A 14526-nucleotide genomic window follows, 5' to 3' on the forward strand; every position below is an offset into this window, starting at 1 on the left:
CATTACCCCCACCCATTGTAAAGCCACATTGTTTCCCCAGTCTGATCATATGTTTATTTCTTTTGATGCAAACATAACCGCTTCCAAAACCTGTATCTCTCGTAATATCACTTTTAGGAAAATTAGTAATATCAACCCAGCTGTTTTTTCATCTGCCGTCCATGACCTTCCATCTATCCACTGCTCCTCAACCCCTCATGAACTCGTTTGTCATTATAATGTCAACCTTCATAACCTTCTTAACATATTTGCTCCCCTTAAACATCGAACTGTCTCATTTTCCCATTCAGCACCATGGTTTACCTCCGACCTGCGTCACCTTAAAGCTAAAGGACGTCAACTCGAACGTCTATTCAAGAAAACCGGACTTACTGTACATAAAGAAATGCACAATGATCATGTTTTGTTCTATAAGGACTGCATTGCCTCAGCCAAATCTGCTTACTACTCTGGTTTAATTAGTTCTAACTCCAGGTCCCTCTATTCATTGTTCAGTAAAATTACAAAACCTCCAGACACATTCCCCTCCCACATGTATTCTGTTGATTTTTGCAACTCTCTTATCTCTTTTTTCACTTGTAAAATCTCAGACATTCACTGTCAACTTAACTCTTTAGGAGCTCCTGACTCTGAAGTAGACTTCCTGGTTCCCCCACTGTCTTCCTGTCAGTTATTTTCAAGCTTTACTCTTCCCTCCATAACTGATGTATCTAATCTCAGTAAAAAATCTAAGTCATCCACCTGTCACCTTGACCCTCTCCCTACTGTGTTAGTTAAAGCCTGTCTTCCCTCGTTAGCACCTCTCATAACCAATATTATTCATTCCTCCCTGAACACTGGAATCGTTCCTTCATCTCTGAAAAAGGCTTCTGTTATCCCAATTCCCAAAAAGCCTGGTGCAGACCCCAATAACTTTGATAATCTTCGCCCTATATCAAATCTCCCCTTTATTTCAAAAATTCTTGAAAAAGTTGTCGCCGCCCAGCTACATTTACATCTCAATGACCATAATCTCTATGAACAATTTCAATCTGGTTTCCGCCCCAATCATAGCACAGAAACTGCTCTGTTAAGGATTACCAATGACCTTCTGATGGCAGCTGATTCTGGTCTCCTATCCATCCTCATCCTTCTTGATCTTAGTGCGGCGTTTGATATCATTTCTCACAATATTCTCCTGAACCAGCTGGTATTAGTCACACCCCACTTACCTGGTTTACCTCCTATCTCTCAGAGTGCACTCAGTTTATCCAATTTAAATCCCATTCTTCAACTCTCTATCCTGTTTCTGCTGATGTGCCCCAGGGTTCAGTATTAGGGCCTCTTTTATTCATTACTTACATGCTCCCTCTTGGTCATATATTCCGAAAATATAATATCAATTTTCACTGTTATGCCGATGACACCCAGCTCTACCTTTCTTCTAAACCCAATTCATCCCTCCCACCTACCTCCCTCTCAAACTGTCTTATTGAGATTAGATCCTGGTTCTCCTCCAATTTTCTCAAACTTAACAGTAATAAAACTGAAGTTTTACTTGTTGGTACACCATCTATCTTAACCAAATCCCACAGTTTTTCCATTAACATTGAAAATTCTCCTACCCTTCCCTCCCCTCAGGTTAAGAGTTTGGGTGTCATACTTGATAATACTCTTTCATTCCAGTCTCACATTAATTACATAACCCGGTCTGCTTACTTCCACTTACGTAATATTAACCGACTCCGTCCCTTCCTTACTCCCCATGCTGCTGCCATCCTTGTCCATAGTCTTATTACGTCCCATATTGATTACTGCAATTCCCTCCTATTTGGTCTCCCTAAAAGGTCCCTTCATAAACTCCAACTTCTTCCAAATTCTGCAGCTCGGATCATATCTTGCACTCCATTAAGAGCTCATATTACCCCAGTTCTTCAGCAGCTTCACTGATTGTCCGTAGAAGCCAGGATAAATTTTAAAATCTTACTTCTTACATGCAAGTGTATCCATAAATCTGCTCCTTCATATTTGTGTGACCTGCTCCATATCACCACTGTTTCCCGCCTTCTCAGATCATCATCTGCTATTCATCTTACTGTGCCGTCCTCACACCTTATTACTATGGGGAACAGAGCTTTCAGTCGCTCTGCTCCTCGGCTCTGGAACTCTCTTCCTCCTGCACTAAGAAATATTGACTCCCTTTCTGTATTTAAGACAGCTCAAAACACATCTGTTTAAACTGGCTTATTCGCTTTAATGCTGATTTTATCTGTTGTCAAGCTCTGTTTTGTAATTTTAACTTATTTTATGTATTTTATGACTACTGTTCCTTTTATTAATTTTGTTGTTTGTAAGGTGACCTTGGGTTTCTGAAAGGCGCCCTCAAATAAAATCCATTATTATTATTATTATTATTATTATTATTATTACAGTCATGACATTGCGATTAACGATGGTATGCTGATTAAACACACATATGGTAGAATAGTGGTTGCATCATTCATCATAATGTAGTTATAAAGTACACTAGACGTTCATTACACAATGATGCAATAATAAATACATTCATTTATAGAGACCTTAAACTGTGAAATGTGCGATTTGTTTTCCTTAATTGTATGACCTCAGCAGTTGTTATTATATTTATATGACACAGAGTGCTTAACAAATTTATTAGACCGCCTGTCTTAAAAACAAGAAAATACAGATTTTGTAGAGATCTCTCAAAACTTTGTTATAAACTAAAAAAAGATAAAATTATATTGTTATTTGTTAGTCAAATAACAAGTTGACTTCATATTTTCATACCCAAATTTATACACTGGAATTTTCTGAGAAACAACCACTGAAGCTCAGGAGGTGTGGAGTGGATCGTCTACCAGTCAGAAGGTCGGGAGCAAGATCCCTGCCTCCTCCAGTCTGCATGTTGAAGTATCCTCGGGCAAGATACTGAATTGTGTTGAGTTGCTCCCAATGAATCCAACAGAGCATGTGTATGTGTGTGTATGAATATTAGACAAGGTGCTTAAGTATAAAAAAGCACTTGTATGAATATGTGTGTGACTGGGCGAGTGAGGCTTGTTGTGAAAATTGCTTTTAGTGCTCAGTTAGAGTAGAAGAGCACTATATTAGTATCTAACTAATGTTTGTGTTCAGGAATGTCAGTGCAGCATTGAAAATATCATTTTTGATTTAAAGGCTTACACATAGTGAATTATTCATTACAGAGCATAAACAAATATTTGTTTTAATGCTATATTTTTTTATTTTGCCTTAAATATCTAAGATTGAAATTCTGATTTTCCAAATATTTCAGTGAATGCACCAAATAAAAGGATATTTACTAAAAATTGTTCCAAATGTCAGTAATTGTTTGCTGGTTGTGTCCATCAAGTTTTTTGTGTGTGTTTTTTTTCACCCCTTCACCCACCTTCAACATTTCGGTCTCCAGATGTTGTACACAGTATTATTAATCCATTATTATTTTCAGCAGCAGCACATTAGCTACTCACTTACAAATGATGTCAGACCTTGACACTGATAGCGTACTTACTTATCTTTACTGTAATAATATGAGGATGTGACGGATGATTGTGTCACATGCTGCCCACCACGAGCTTTGTCATTATTAGTGAAGGGTGAAAATTTGTGCTGCTGTTCCAAGTGTCAGCAGATTTTAAAACACCTACACTTGTCGTACAGGGATAAAACTCTCAAGAACACATCTATAATTTTACTTTTTAATAAAAAGGGATGTCTGATGAAAGCTGATGAAAGCTGATTCAAACTGCGAAAAGAAAAAAAAACTTGACATTTATCCTCTAAGATCTAATTCATTATTAATGTCAAGTGAATCCTTCTTTCTTTTCTTTGTCTAGGGGCTTTGTGCTGGACGGGTCGCAGCGGGAAATATTATTTGCATGTGTTTCATCTCACATGTCCCAAGCTGTGCTTCACACTAAAGGCATTATGAGCCACGAATGATGATGCATTGTTCTGCCATGCACACACACACACACCCACACACACCTGTTCTCACACGGTGGGAGGCTCACATAAAAACAAATCTATGCTCATGAAAGGGTATGATAGGCCCTGTCACTTGTGTTTTCTGTGTCAGGCATCGTTTAGAGAGATATAAACAACCACCTTGTTACACTGCATAATATCCCTTAGAGCCTGGATTTGACTCTCTTCCGTGGATGCGTTAAGAAAATTGCAAATAATTTGCGGTGTTTGTTTTTGCTCCTTGGAGGAGAGGTGAGGTGGATAGGTTTGTAAGTCAAGGCTTTTGAACGCGCTGATTAAAACGTCTTTCTGTGGATTTCCTGATTGTGGTAATAATGTGGCAATCACTCTCTTCCTCTCGGTTGTAAAGCCCACCCACATGGGATTGCGAGCGAGATCAATCAAATGCAAATACTGTTAGATCCAGGTCTGCTTTGTTGTAATGAATTCTCTGTCTACTCTGCTTTGTCTCAGATTTGACCTGATGTCATGTCAAATAACGCAAAGATGCCAGCAAACGCTGCTGCATTTCCTCTGCCAGCCATTATATCATAGCTAGAGGTGCTGAAGTGACCTGTATCTGCTCCGGTATGGTTGTCTAGTGGACAGCGAAGGGGCAGGGGCCGTTTGCTCTATCTCCCCCCTTCTGATTTAATCGCCCCACAGGGACCTGCTTAGGCTATCCACTTCATGATTCCCATTTGGTGGTTAGAACCCTGATGGGGGTGTTTAAGGCTTAACGTCCCCATTTGTTTTCCTGTAGGTAATCGATGGCAGACTCAGGGTTACAGCTAATGTGATTTATGTGTCCTATTTCCACTGTTATGCTTCATGTACAAATTGTCTTCGGTGAAGTAAATTCCCCAATCTTCTCCCAGCTTGCTGACACTGAATACCAGCTGCCAAACCCAAACGATTAATCCATGTTTGTGTCCAGGTCCTTTTGTTTTTTTCCTCTTAAACAATCTGCAAATCATGACATGCTGTAACAGTGAAACTTGAGTCGCCCCTTATCACTTATCTTTAAGTACAATGAGCTAAAATTTCAAAGATTTCACCCACACATCTTGCAGAAACATCGTTTTAAGCCTCACGTTAATGGGAAGGTGTTTCTATTTGGATTCGGTGCAGAGCAGCACAGTGAAATTAATCATACCCCACTCTTGACTCTTAAGTAAATCATCTGCAGTCGAAACACAAAGCAAATCTAATCAGCCTATTCATTCAGTGATGCATACCCTTGTAATTATGCCACTACCTGCAGCACTTAGGTGCACATTAATACCCTCTTTCAGTGTTGCTCTGGGGGAACATTGACGCAATTAATATGAATTGTGTGAGAAAAAGGCATACTGTGTTTAAATGTCGGACAATAAAACCTTAATCAAGTGGACGTATGTGCTGTATCTTTGTAATAACTTTGAGTAAAAACCTTGCAGATATTTTCTTCTTGCAAAAATATCCGAATATCGCCCATCGACTGTCGGGGAATTAGGTGAGAGAGGGGTCCAAAAACAGTGACCACAAATGGGAAAGTAAAGAAAGTAAAGCTGCTTCTTGAGCTACGAATTGCAACCAGCCATAAGGAGAGTCTCCTCTTGAAAGCACATTTTCTTATAGCTCCATTGTTTAGAAAACACACTTTATGTGTTATTTAAGCTGAGTTCAAGGTACAATGTGCAGCAGTGAATTCCTCCCATGATATCTCTTTTGACAAGATGAGAAAACACGTTTCTCAAGCTGCTGCACTCGGTTGTCAAGGGAACATTTCTGAAAAATGGAGTGTTATGCTCTGAGAAAGCATGCTCAAATATTTGCATAAAGCCAAATACCATGTTTAGAGACAAACAGATTGAACTGCAGGTCCAAAAGACGAGATGACGAGGCCCCTGCTGTAGCTGTTCCATTGCTTTTCTCTTTTTGTGCCTTCTGATAGTTGATTTTCAATGCTGATGCTAGACAATATTATGGAGAATGTGAGTGGAGGTTTATTGTCTGCTATCTGTTGTGTTAGCTGCCTGGAGCTGAACTGTGATGATGCAGTGTCCCTGTCCAAGAGCCAAGGACAGTCCTCTGCAAGAGGCTGAGCAGACTCTGATGGACGAAGGAGAGAGGGCACAAGAGGACAGAAGACTTCTGAAGCACTCTTGGCATCAAATGTAGCATCTTGCTTGTATAACAGTATAATTACATTAATCAAGACTGAGATCTTTGACAGCAGCTGACAGTAAAAAACAACAACAACAACCCCCCCCCCAGCATAAACATGTGTGTAAATCAGCTTTCCATAAAAGAGACAGTGATGTGATTTCCTCACAGATTTAAAGATGACAATACATAAATGCTGAGCATTTATAACTGAAGATAGAGAGCAGATGTGACTCAGTCCGAGCCCAGGTTAACTGCCCTGTTTAATGGAGAAGTTATATAGTCTTGGACTCCATTATATATATCACAAAAGGCATGTAAATGAAGATATAAATTATATATTAGTGGACGAGATGTGGGAGGAATAAGAAAGAGGAGAACACGCGGTGTATCAATCTCCATACTGATTCTAGGGGGAGTGAAACTATTAAGATCACAGGGCTGTTCCCGAGCGGTATAGGCAAACCATCTACTGATTTACATTACAATTCAGGCGTTTAGCCGACTCTGATACCCATGTGACTGAGTGAAAGAGTGTAGCAGGTGTAGCACCTACCGTAAGTGCCCTGCTCATGGACACATTTCTGTTAGTGTGTGTCTGCTGCCTGTTGTGGGGATCAGACTTGTGACCTTTTCCTCAAGCACCCACCCAGCAACCATCTTTAATAATCAGTTAAATATGTTGCAGTAGCATTTCGTACCAGCTGGTATTAAACTGATGACTGCAATATGTTTGATTGTGATTGTTAAAATGCATTAAAATGTTGTGGATGGAACATCAACTTTGCAGTTTGCAAAGAAGGGTATAATTCATCATCATGGCCCAATTATGGTCGATAAATCCAGAGGAAATAGTCAATAAGAAATCTGCTGAAAGGCAAATGGCTGCTTCACTTGACTTCTTTTTCAGACCTCCATATGCTTCCATGATAAAGGCATGATAGAAGTTATAAACAGCCGTGGTTGCAGGTGTCAGCTGATGCGCAGCTGGTAATTCTGTAACCGTATCCATTTGAGTGCAAAAAAGAAAAAAACAACAAATAAAAAAAAATCAGCATGATTGATTGCAATTATGTTTTGTTGTCATTCCAGAGTCGGATGAAAAGTGCAGCCACGGTTGCATAGAAGACCAATAGTTTTTGACTCTTCAATAACCGCAATTCATGAAGTGAGCAGTAAATGGCTTCATACTGTACTAATGAAAGCAGTTTGGTTCCTCTGAGGGAGGATTATCCCTAATTGGCCCAGCTGGATAAACAGAGCTGGTGGTGTTAGCATACTGCATGGCAAAGCAAACACACCAACCTATTCCTACCTTTCTAAAAAAATTTACTTTCTTTTTTTTTTTGCAAAGGTATTATCTCCAAGCCCAGGCATTATTACATCTCAGGGGATAAAAATGTTTCCTTTGACATATGGTCCCACCCAGCACATCTCCCGGTGTTCCTTTTTCCTCTCCTCAGTTCGTGTCATTCTTCCTCCTCGCCACTTTTCCCTCCCTTTCTTTTTCTCTACGTCTGTACCTCCCCATCTCTTCTCACCCCTCATCTCTTTGGGTTACTGGCCCTGTCTTAGTCTCCTGATTCAGTGCTCCACTGGTAGATCAATAGAAAGGCTCTCTGTCAAGAGAGGCGTTGAACCCCCCCCAATATCCCCCATCTTCCTCTCTTCAATCCCCCTCCTACACCCACCCTAACCTCCCCATGTCTCCCCAGATGACTGCAGACACACATCCTCCTGGGAAGCTGGCTTTCTACATCCCATACTGGAGAGCATCTCCCCCCCGCTCCTCTCCGGATCACTTTTCATCTCCATTCACCTCGAACTTGGGAGAGGTAGAACTGCACGGCACCATAATGGGCTTTTTAAAGAAGACAGAGACCGGAGGCTTTTTCTGGGAGCCAAAACAGAAAACAGCCCGAGAAAATAGGATATCAGTGCAAGACACAATGTGAAAAGCAGAAAGGGAAGTGAGAGAGGTAAAGAAAAAGAAAGGCAAGGGAAAACAGGATGAGAGAAAGAGAGAGAAGTTGTGCATTCAGCTAAGCTGCAGAACGCTGGCTCCCTCCCCAACCCCTTTCCCACCCTGCTTTTCTCCACCCCCTGGAAAAGTGTTCTGTCTCTCTCTCTCTCGCCCTCTACCTCTTTTCTCTCTCCTCTCTGCAGCTGTGGTCTGCTGAGCGTCACCTCCACACAGCAAGTGCCTTTACTTGGGCAGAACAGGGAGAAGGAGCGTAGCTGTGAGAGAGACACACGGAGAGAAAGGGGGAAAAAAAATCTCAGGAGTGTGTCTCAACGCACCAGAGGAGCATCTCTCTGACTTTGGAGAGGGCTGAAGAGCGCACAGAGACTGACGGGCAGAGACAAGCAGCGACGTTGGAGTATAACAGTGCTGGTGGTGTTGGCAGAGCACGCCGAGTGGACACAGGGGAATCCACCGGCGCTGTTGATCCTGGTGTCCCTGGCAAGAAAGAAACAACAACAAAAAAAACTGCTTGAGCGGGAGACAGAAAGCGGTGCAGCAGCCAGGATCTCGCCAGGGGGGCAGCATTTTACAGCGACAACGAAGCGTGGAGACAGCTGAAACCTGCGCGCAGACACACTCTCTCTCCCTCACACGTGCGTATGCACACACACACACATGCAAACAGTGAGTGTGAGTGAAAAGGGACGCTCACGGTGCTTTCAAAAGAGCCACAAAAATCCTTCTTCTTGTGAAACGCACATACTTGCACAGGAAAACAACACAAAACATTTCATCTTCTTCGGCCAGGGATGGTGGATGATGAAGGAGAAAACTTCTGGAGAGGAAATTGTCTTTGAAGCAGGACTTACTGCTGAGGTTTTGTATTTTTAATCAACTTTGTCACCACCACCCTGGTTTTTCTTTTTGAAGTTGGGGCATTTTAAAGCCTCAGTCTAAGCACAACAACTAAACAACCTCTATTCTTAGAGGCAGAAATTGAGAGCTGTCTTTGTGACCATCAAGATGTCTATTCCTGATTCGGTCTGATTGGATTATGACGGCAAGATTTGGGGATTTTTCTTTCACCTGAAGAAAGAAAGAAGGAAAGAGCGACAGAAACCTATCCATGATTGGTGGATTTATGGCTGTCAGAGAAGGAGAGGATCCCTTGCCTTTTCTCCTCTCTTCTCCTGTGGATTACAGATGGGCTTTGTGATCTCCCAGTGCAGTCTCATGGATGATCGCTCGCTGCCAGTCATTAGGATAAAGTACAAAGAGGGACACAAGTGAGTATTCAGCTGGATTTTTATCTCTCCAGCTTAAGCTTGCATGAAAACAAGGGTGTCGAGAGTGAATCTGTAACGAGAGCACATCGCAGCAGCTTTTCTCTTTTAAGAAGAGAAACTGCAACTCGCTGATTAAACTGTTGTGTTCCCTGAATAATTATCAGAGCGTAAAAAGGTAGGCACATCCTGAGATATTAATTCACAGACAAGTAAAGCTGTATGTTTACAGACCATTTACCAATTAACACAATTTACTAAATGAGGGGTGCTGTCTACCCGGCAGGTGGCTTGGGCACAGGCAGAGATTGATTGAAGTGATCTGTGTGAATCCTATTAATGCATCCTGGATTGTGGCCAAGAAAGAAGCAATGGAGGGGAACACCGCTGTCTAGCAGCGCTATCTGATCTGCCTCTCACTGGACAACTGAGGACCCTCTGCACTCCCTCTTCAACAACACTCCTCCTCCTCTTCTTCTCAGACAGGCAAGGATGGTACCCCCGCCTCCCACCAACAAACCCCACGTGTGCTTGTCCACCATTCTGATCATGAGCAGCATGGCGCTAATTGATGCCTACCTGGTGGAGCAGAATCACGGCCCCCGCAAGATCGGCATCTGCATCATGGTGATGGTGGGAGACATCTGCTTCTTAATTGTCTTGCGTTACGTGGCAGTGTGGGTGGGCGCCGAGGTGCGCACAGCGAAGCGAGGCTACGCCATGATTCTCTGGTTTCTTTACATCTTCGTGCTGGAGATCAAGGTCTACTTTGTGTATCAAAACTACAAAGCAGACAGGAAGAGCTTGGACGCTCTCGCGAGGAAAGCCTTGACCTTGCTGCTGTCTATTTGCATCCCAGTGCTGTTTGTGGTGCTGGTGGCTATCGACCACATGGAGTATGTTCGAGCCTTCAAGAAGCGCGAGGAGATCCGTAACCGCCTCTTCTGGGTGGTGGTGGACTTGCTGGACATACTGGACATCCAAGCCAACCTGTGGGAGCCACAAAAGAAAGGGCTTCCTCTGTGGGCCGAGGGCCTGATGTTCTTCTACTGCTACATCCTCCTGCTCGTGCTGCCCTGCGTGTCCTTGAGCGAGATCAGCATGCAGGGCATCAACATTGTCCCCCACAAGATGCTCCTGTACCCCATCCTCAGCCTTGTGACCATTAACATCATCACTCTGTTCATCCGCGGGGGGAACATGCTTTTGTACAGGGACGCCAGGGTATCTGGGATCCTAATAGGAAAGAACATCTTGGCCATCATCCTAAAGACCTGCAGCTTTGTGCAGTACAGGAGACAGTTGCAGAACGCTCCTCCCGCCTTCGGGGTCGAACTGCAGAAAAACTCAGTGGCCCACGCTCGCCCTGCTCCCACCCCTCCTCAAGTGGTAATGCAGGACCAGACACCCCTCCCCGAGGTGACTACTTGCGAACACACATGACAAAACAGCGGGGCGAACCCTGGAAATCTCAATACAAGTGTATATGACCCTCAGGACGCTGGCAGGGCACAGTGTTCCACACCTTTTAGGGCATGCGAACACTCATGTGAACACACAGGAGATCAACATCTTCTCTGATGCTTCATGGCACAGAGAACACTGCAGACACTTAGTGATGATAGAGCATTGGATCCAAAGCTGTCATTGGTGCAAAATACAGTATTATTTGTGACTTTGTTAAAGCGTTTCCTCCAGTAAATCCAGTTACCTGTGTATTTTTTCTAATTGTACAACTGAAAGAAAAAAGAAAAACAACCTATTGCAACTATTGCAAGATTAGAGGAATATATTTTTGAATTGTGTGTGTTGCATTCTAATCTTAAATTTAAGGGTTTGTGTGCTGTGGTGTGCATTTTCTGTTCCTCGAATGTTCCTTGTAGTCGAGGGCTTCAACGTGTCCGATTTAGAGGGAGCAACCAATGAGAGAATCAAACAGTTAAAAGCTTTCTCTGGAAAGAAGTGTTTTTATATGTGATTCTTTGATAAAGTATTGTGTACAAGATAAAGGCTCTCCTGCGCTCTCACTGGCTGTAAAAGGGGTTTTTCATAAAGGCATTTGAAAGTTACTGGACCAATCGACTATATTTCACCTTTTAATTAAAATTCAGCAAATGTTCTTTAATTAACCTGGGATACAAAAAAAAGACAGACAATGATTTCCCCCCCCCTTTTCTCACTCTGGTTCAATCTACAATTAGAGGCTGCTTAACTGGCAAAGTGGTGCCTTTGCAGTGTCATTCATCTTGAGAGTGATCATACATTCCAGGGTGGCAATTTTGGGGGACATTTGAAATGAATTATCTGCACAGTTATGAACCGTTTTATCACAGCAAAAGGCTCACTGAGATGCAGTTAGCCACAGGATAAAGTACACAGCCGAGGGCCGGCACTGCAGACGGATAAATGATTCCCAAATAAGGAAGCCCGTTTAATATCCTCCTCAGGCAAACAGTAACTATCTGTGCTTGCGCTTCGTGGCGGCAGCAGTTCTAAGCACTGTCATTTTGTTCCTCACACAAAAGACAAAATGGATACCTCGGTCCAGTGATGTGAATCCACGCAACAAGCCAAGAAAACATCATGTCTTCTAATATGATAAATCTCTTTCGGCCCTCAGCTCTCCGCCACCAGTTGAGTCAGAGCTGGAGCTTGTTTCCAATTTCAGTGATGGACACGCTTAAATTTTTTGCTAAATCTCAATATGAATGTCAAAGACAGAAAAAAATGCTGGGAATGACATATTTGCTGCAAAGAATATTTTTTACTGGGCCTTCGCTATCTATCCGAAACATAAAACTGAAGGTCAGGTGCTTTAATTTGATGCAGTGCACAAATGACACTGGCAGAGGTGCCACAAAAATGTGAACAATGTTTTTGCAAAAGGTTCCTGCTCTTGTTCTTTTTATTTTATTTTATTTTTTTGCATAATCTTTCTCACTGCGTGCATAATGTAAAAAGCACAATGATTATCGAAACCAGTGTTTTTTTATCTATGCAAGGCTCAGTTACAGGAAGGTAGCAGCGTTTGGTGGCACAAAACAGGCTGTTGCATTAAGACTGCTGCAGCTAGCATTATTTTGTCAGTGTTGTTGGCTTGTAAAATTACAGCATCAGCAATTTGGACTATAATACACAATTGAATTGTATTGTTTTTGCAGAACTGTAGCAATGAAAAGAAAGCATTCATCCTTTAAAATAGTATTTGTGATTTAAAACAATGATCAATTTTTTTTTCTGAAACTGGCAGCCTTACATCTCTCGCTGTATGGAGGACCACATAACAGCTTTCTATTGGGTTCTACAAACAAAAGGAAAACTTTGCCATTTTTGCAAAAAACAAACAAACAAACAAACCCAAAACAAATAGTTTGTTGTATAAATCAAAGCATGAAAATCCATATATCATTTCCAGCACATTTTCATTTTTTTACTCCAGTAGTCCAGTAGTAGACCAGTAGCTTTGCATAAGTCACAGGTCAAAAATAATTCTTATTTCTTACACAGCCCCTCACTTCATCCATTCTCTGAAACCAGCAGTTTTACCCCCCCATTCCCTTCCCTTTAGGACTACTTTCTTCTGACTCTCTGCCCTTTTCAAACAGATGTTTGGAGCAGCGGGTGGATGAGGAGATCCGCTCATTAACATCATACGCAGCCGAGAGAAGGAAAAACTGCATTTTTACATACACTAATCTCCTTATTTGAAACTTATGATGTATTTATTTGAAATATAAACATTCATCATTGCATGACATAAACTCACCAGCCAGTTTGTTAGGTACACCTGCTCAAGCTCTCCATCCATCCACCCATTTTCTTCCACTTATCCAATTCAGGGTCACAGTTGGGCTGGAACCTATCCCAGCTATTTTAGAATGAGGGGTGGGGCACATATCGCAAATTTATCACAGGGCTATTACAGTTCTCATTAATGCAAATCTGTAATCAGGCAGTCACATGACAGCAACTCAGAAGATTCAGGCATGTAGACATGAAGGTAAGGGAAAGTTCAAATTGAGCATCAGAATGGGAAAGAAATGTGATTTAAGCAACTCTGAATATGGGATTTTTGTTGATACCAAACAAATGGACTGAATAAATGATAAATGGACTTATATAGTGCTGTTCTACTCAATTTGAGTGCTAAAAGTTCTTTATACGACATTTTCCATTCACCCAAGCACTTTTTTCTACATAAGCGCTTTCTATCTAACAATCGCACTCTGAGAGATGCATCAGAGAGCAACTTGGGGTTAGTGTGTTGCCCAAGGATATTTGGAATGCAGACTGGGAGCAGTCAGGGATTGAACCATCAGCCTTCTGATTAGTAGATAACCTCCTGAGCTGCAGCCACCCCTTAGTAGTTCAGGATTTTAGTATTTCAGAATCTGCTCATTCAATCGATATCTAGGTTTTATAGAGAATGGCATGAAAAACAAAAAATATCCACTGAGAATAAATCCCTCAATGATGTCAGAGGAGAATGGTTAGACTGCTTTGAGCGGATAGGAAAACAGCAGTATTTCAAATGAACCCTTCTGCATACCTTGTTACAAATAAAGGTATGCAGAAGCAGAAGGGCTACAGCAGCAGAAGACCACAGCAGGGGTCATTCGATATCTGCAGTAACTGTGTGATGCTATAATGTCAGTATGGTCCAAAATCTCTGAAATGCCACCGTGAGTCTATGCCACGAAGAAATAAGGCAGTTCTGAAGACAAAGGATGGTCCAACCCAGTACCACCAATGTGTATCCAACAAAGTGGCCAGTGAGTGTATATGTTACAGAAAATACAGTACTGTTCAAACATCTTGAGCCACCTCTTATTTCTTTATATTTTGCTTGCAAGGAGCCAGACAAAGTGCATTTGAGCAATAAGCTTCTATAAGCTTTCTGAAGGTTATTCAAACATTTTCTTTGGACATTGGCTACTTTTTGTAAACCTATTGTCTCTCATCATTTTAGAGGTCTGTTAAGCTACTTAACACAGACCTATGACTCATTCAAGGATAAAAAGACATCTAACTCAAGGAATGAACCAGTGTTGTGTCTACACGTAACAGAGAACTTAGCAGAGAACCAAATTTAAATTCTATCTTTAGGCACTTTGTTACTTGCAGCCTGTCACAGAAACAGAT

General features: G+C 41.9%; 1 protein-coding gene across 2 annotated transcripts; it reads left to right on the plus strand.

Moving 5' to 3' along the window:
* Positions 1–7844: 7844 nt before the first annotated feature.
* LOC146374664 (transmembrane protein 121) lies at positions 7845–11453 on the plus strand. 2 transcript variants are annotated; one of them, XM_084949028.1, is made up of 2 exons: positions 7845–9562; positions 9671–11453. In XM_084949028.1, exon 2 carries the CDS (start codon positions 9877–9879, stop codon positions 10825–10827), a length of 951 nt encoding a protein of 316 aa, XP_084805154.1. In that variant the 5' UTR covers positions 7845–9562; positions 9671–9876; the 3' UTR covers positions 10828–11453. The 2 variants fall into 2 exon arrangements, with proteins under 2 accessions (XP_084805154.1, XP_084805153.1); XM_084949027.1 differs by having other exon boundaries at positions 7845–9387.
* The last annotated feature ends 3073 nt before the right edge of the window (positions 11454–14526 follow it).

This window comes from Perissodus microlepis, chromosome 13 (assembly GCF_051167445.1).
Source record: "Perissodus microlepis isolate ML-2025 ecotype Zambia chromosome 13, ASM5116744v1, whole genome shotgun sequence".
In the NCBI taxonomy this organism is placed as follows: Eukaryota; Metazoa; Chordata; class Actinopteri; order Cichliformes; family Cichlidae; genus Perissodus; species Perissodus microlepis.

Coding starts and splice junctions, on each gene's coding strand:
- LOC146374664 (XM_084949028.1), top strand. CDS start 9,877: ATGGTACCCCCGCCTCCCACCAACAAACCCCACGTGTGCTTGTCCACC.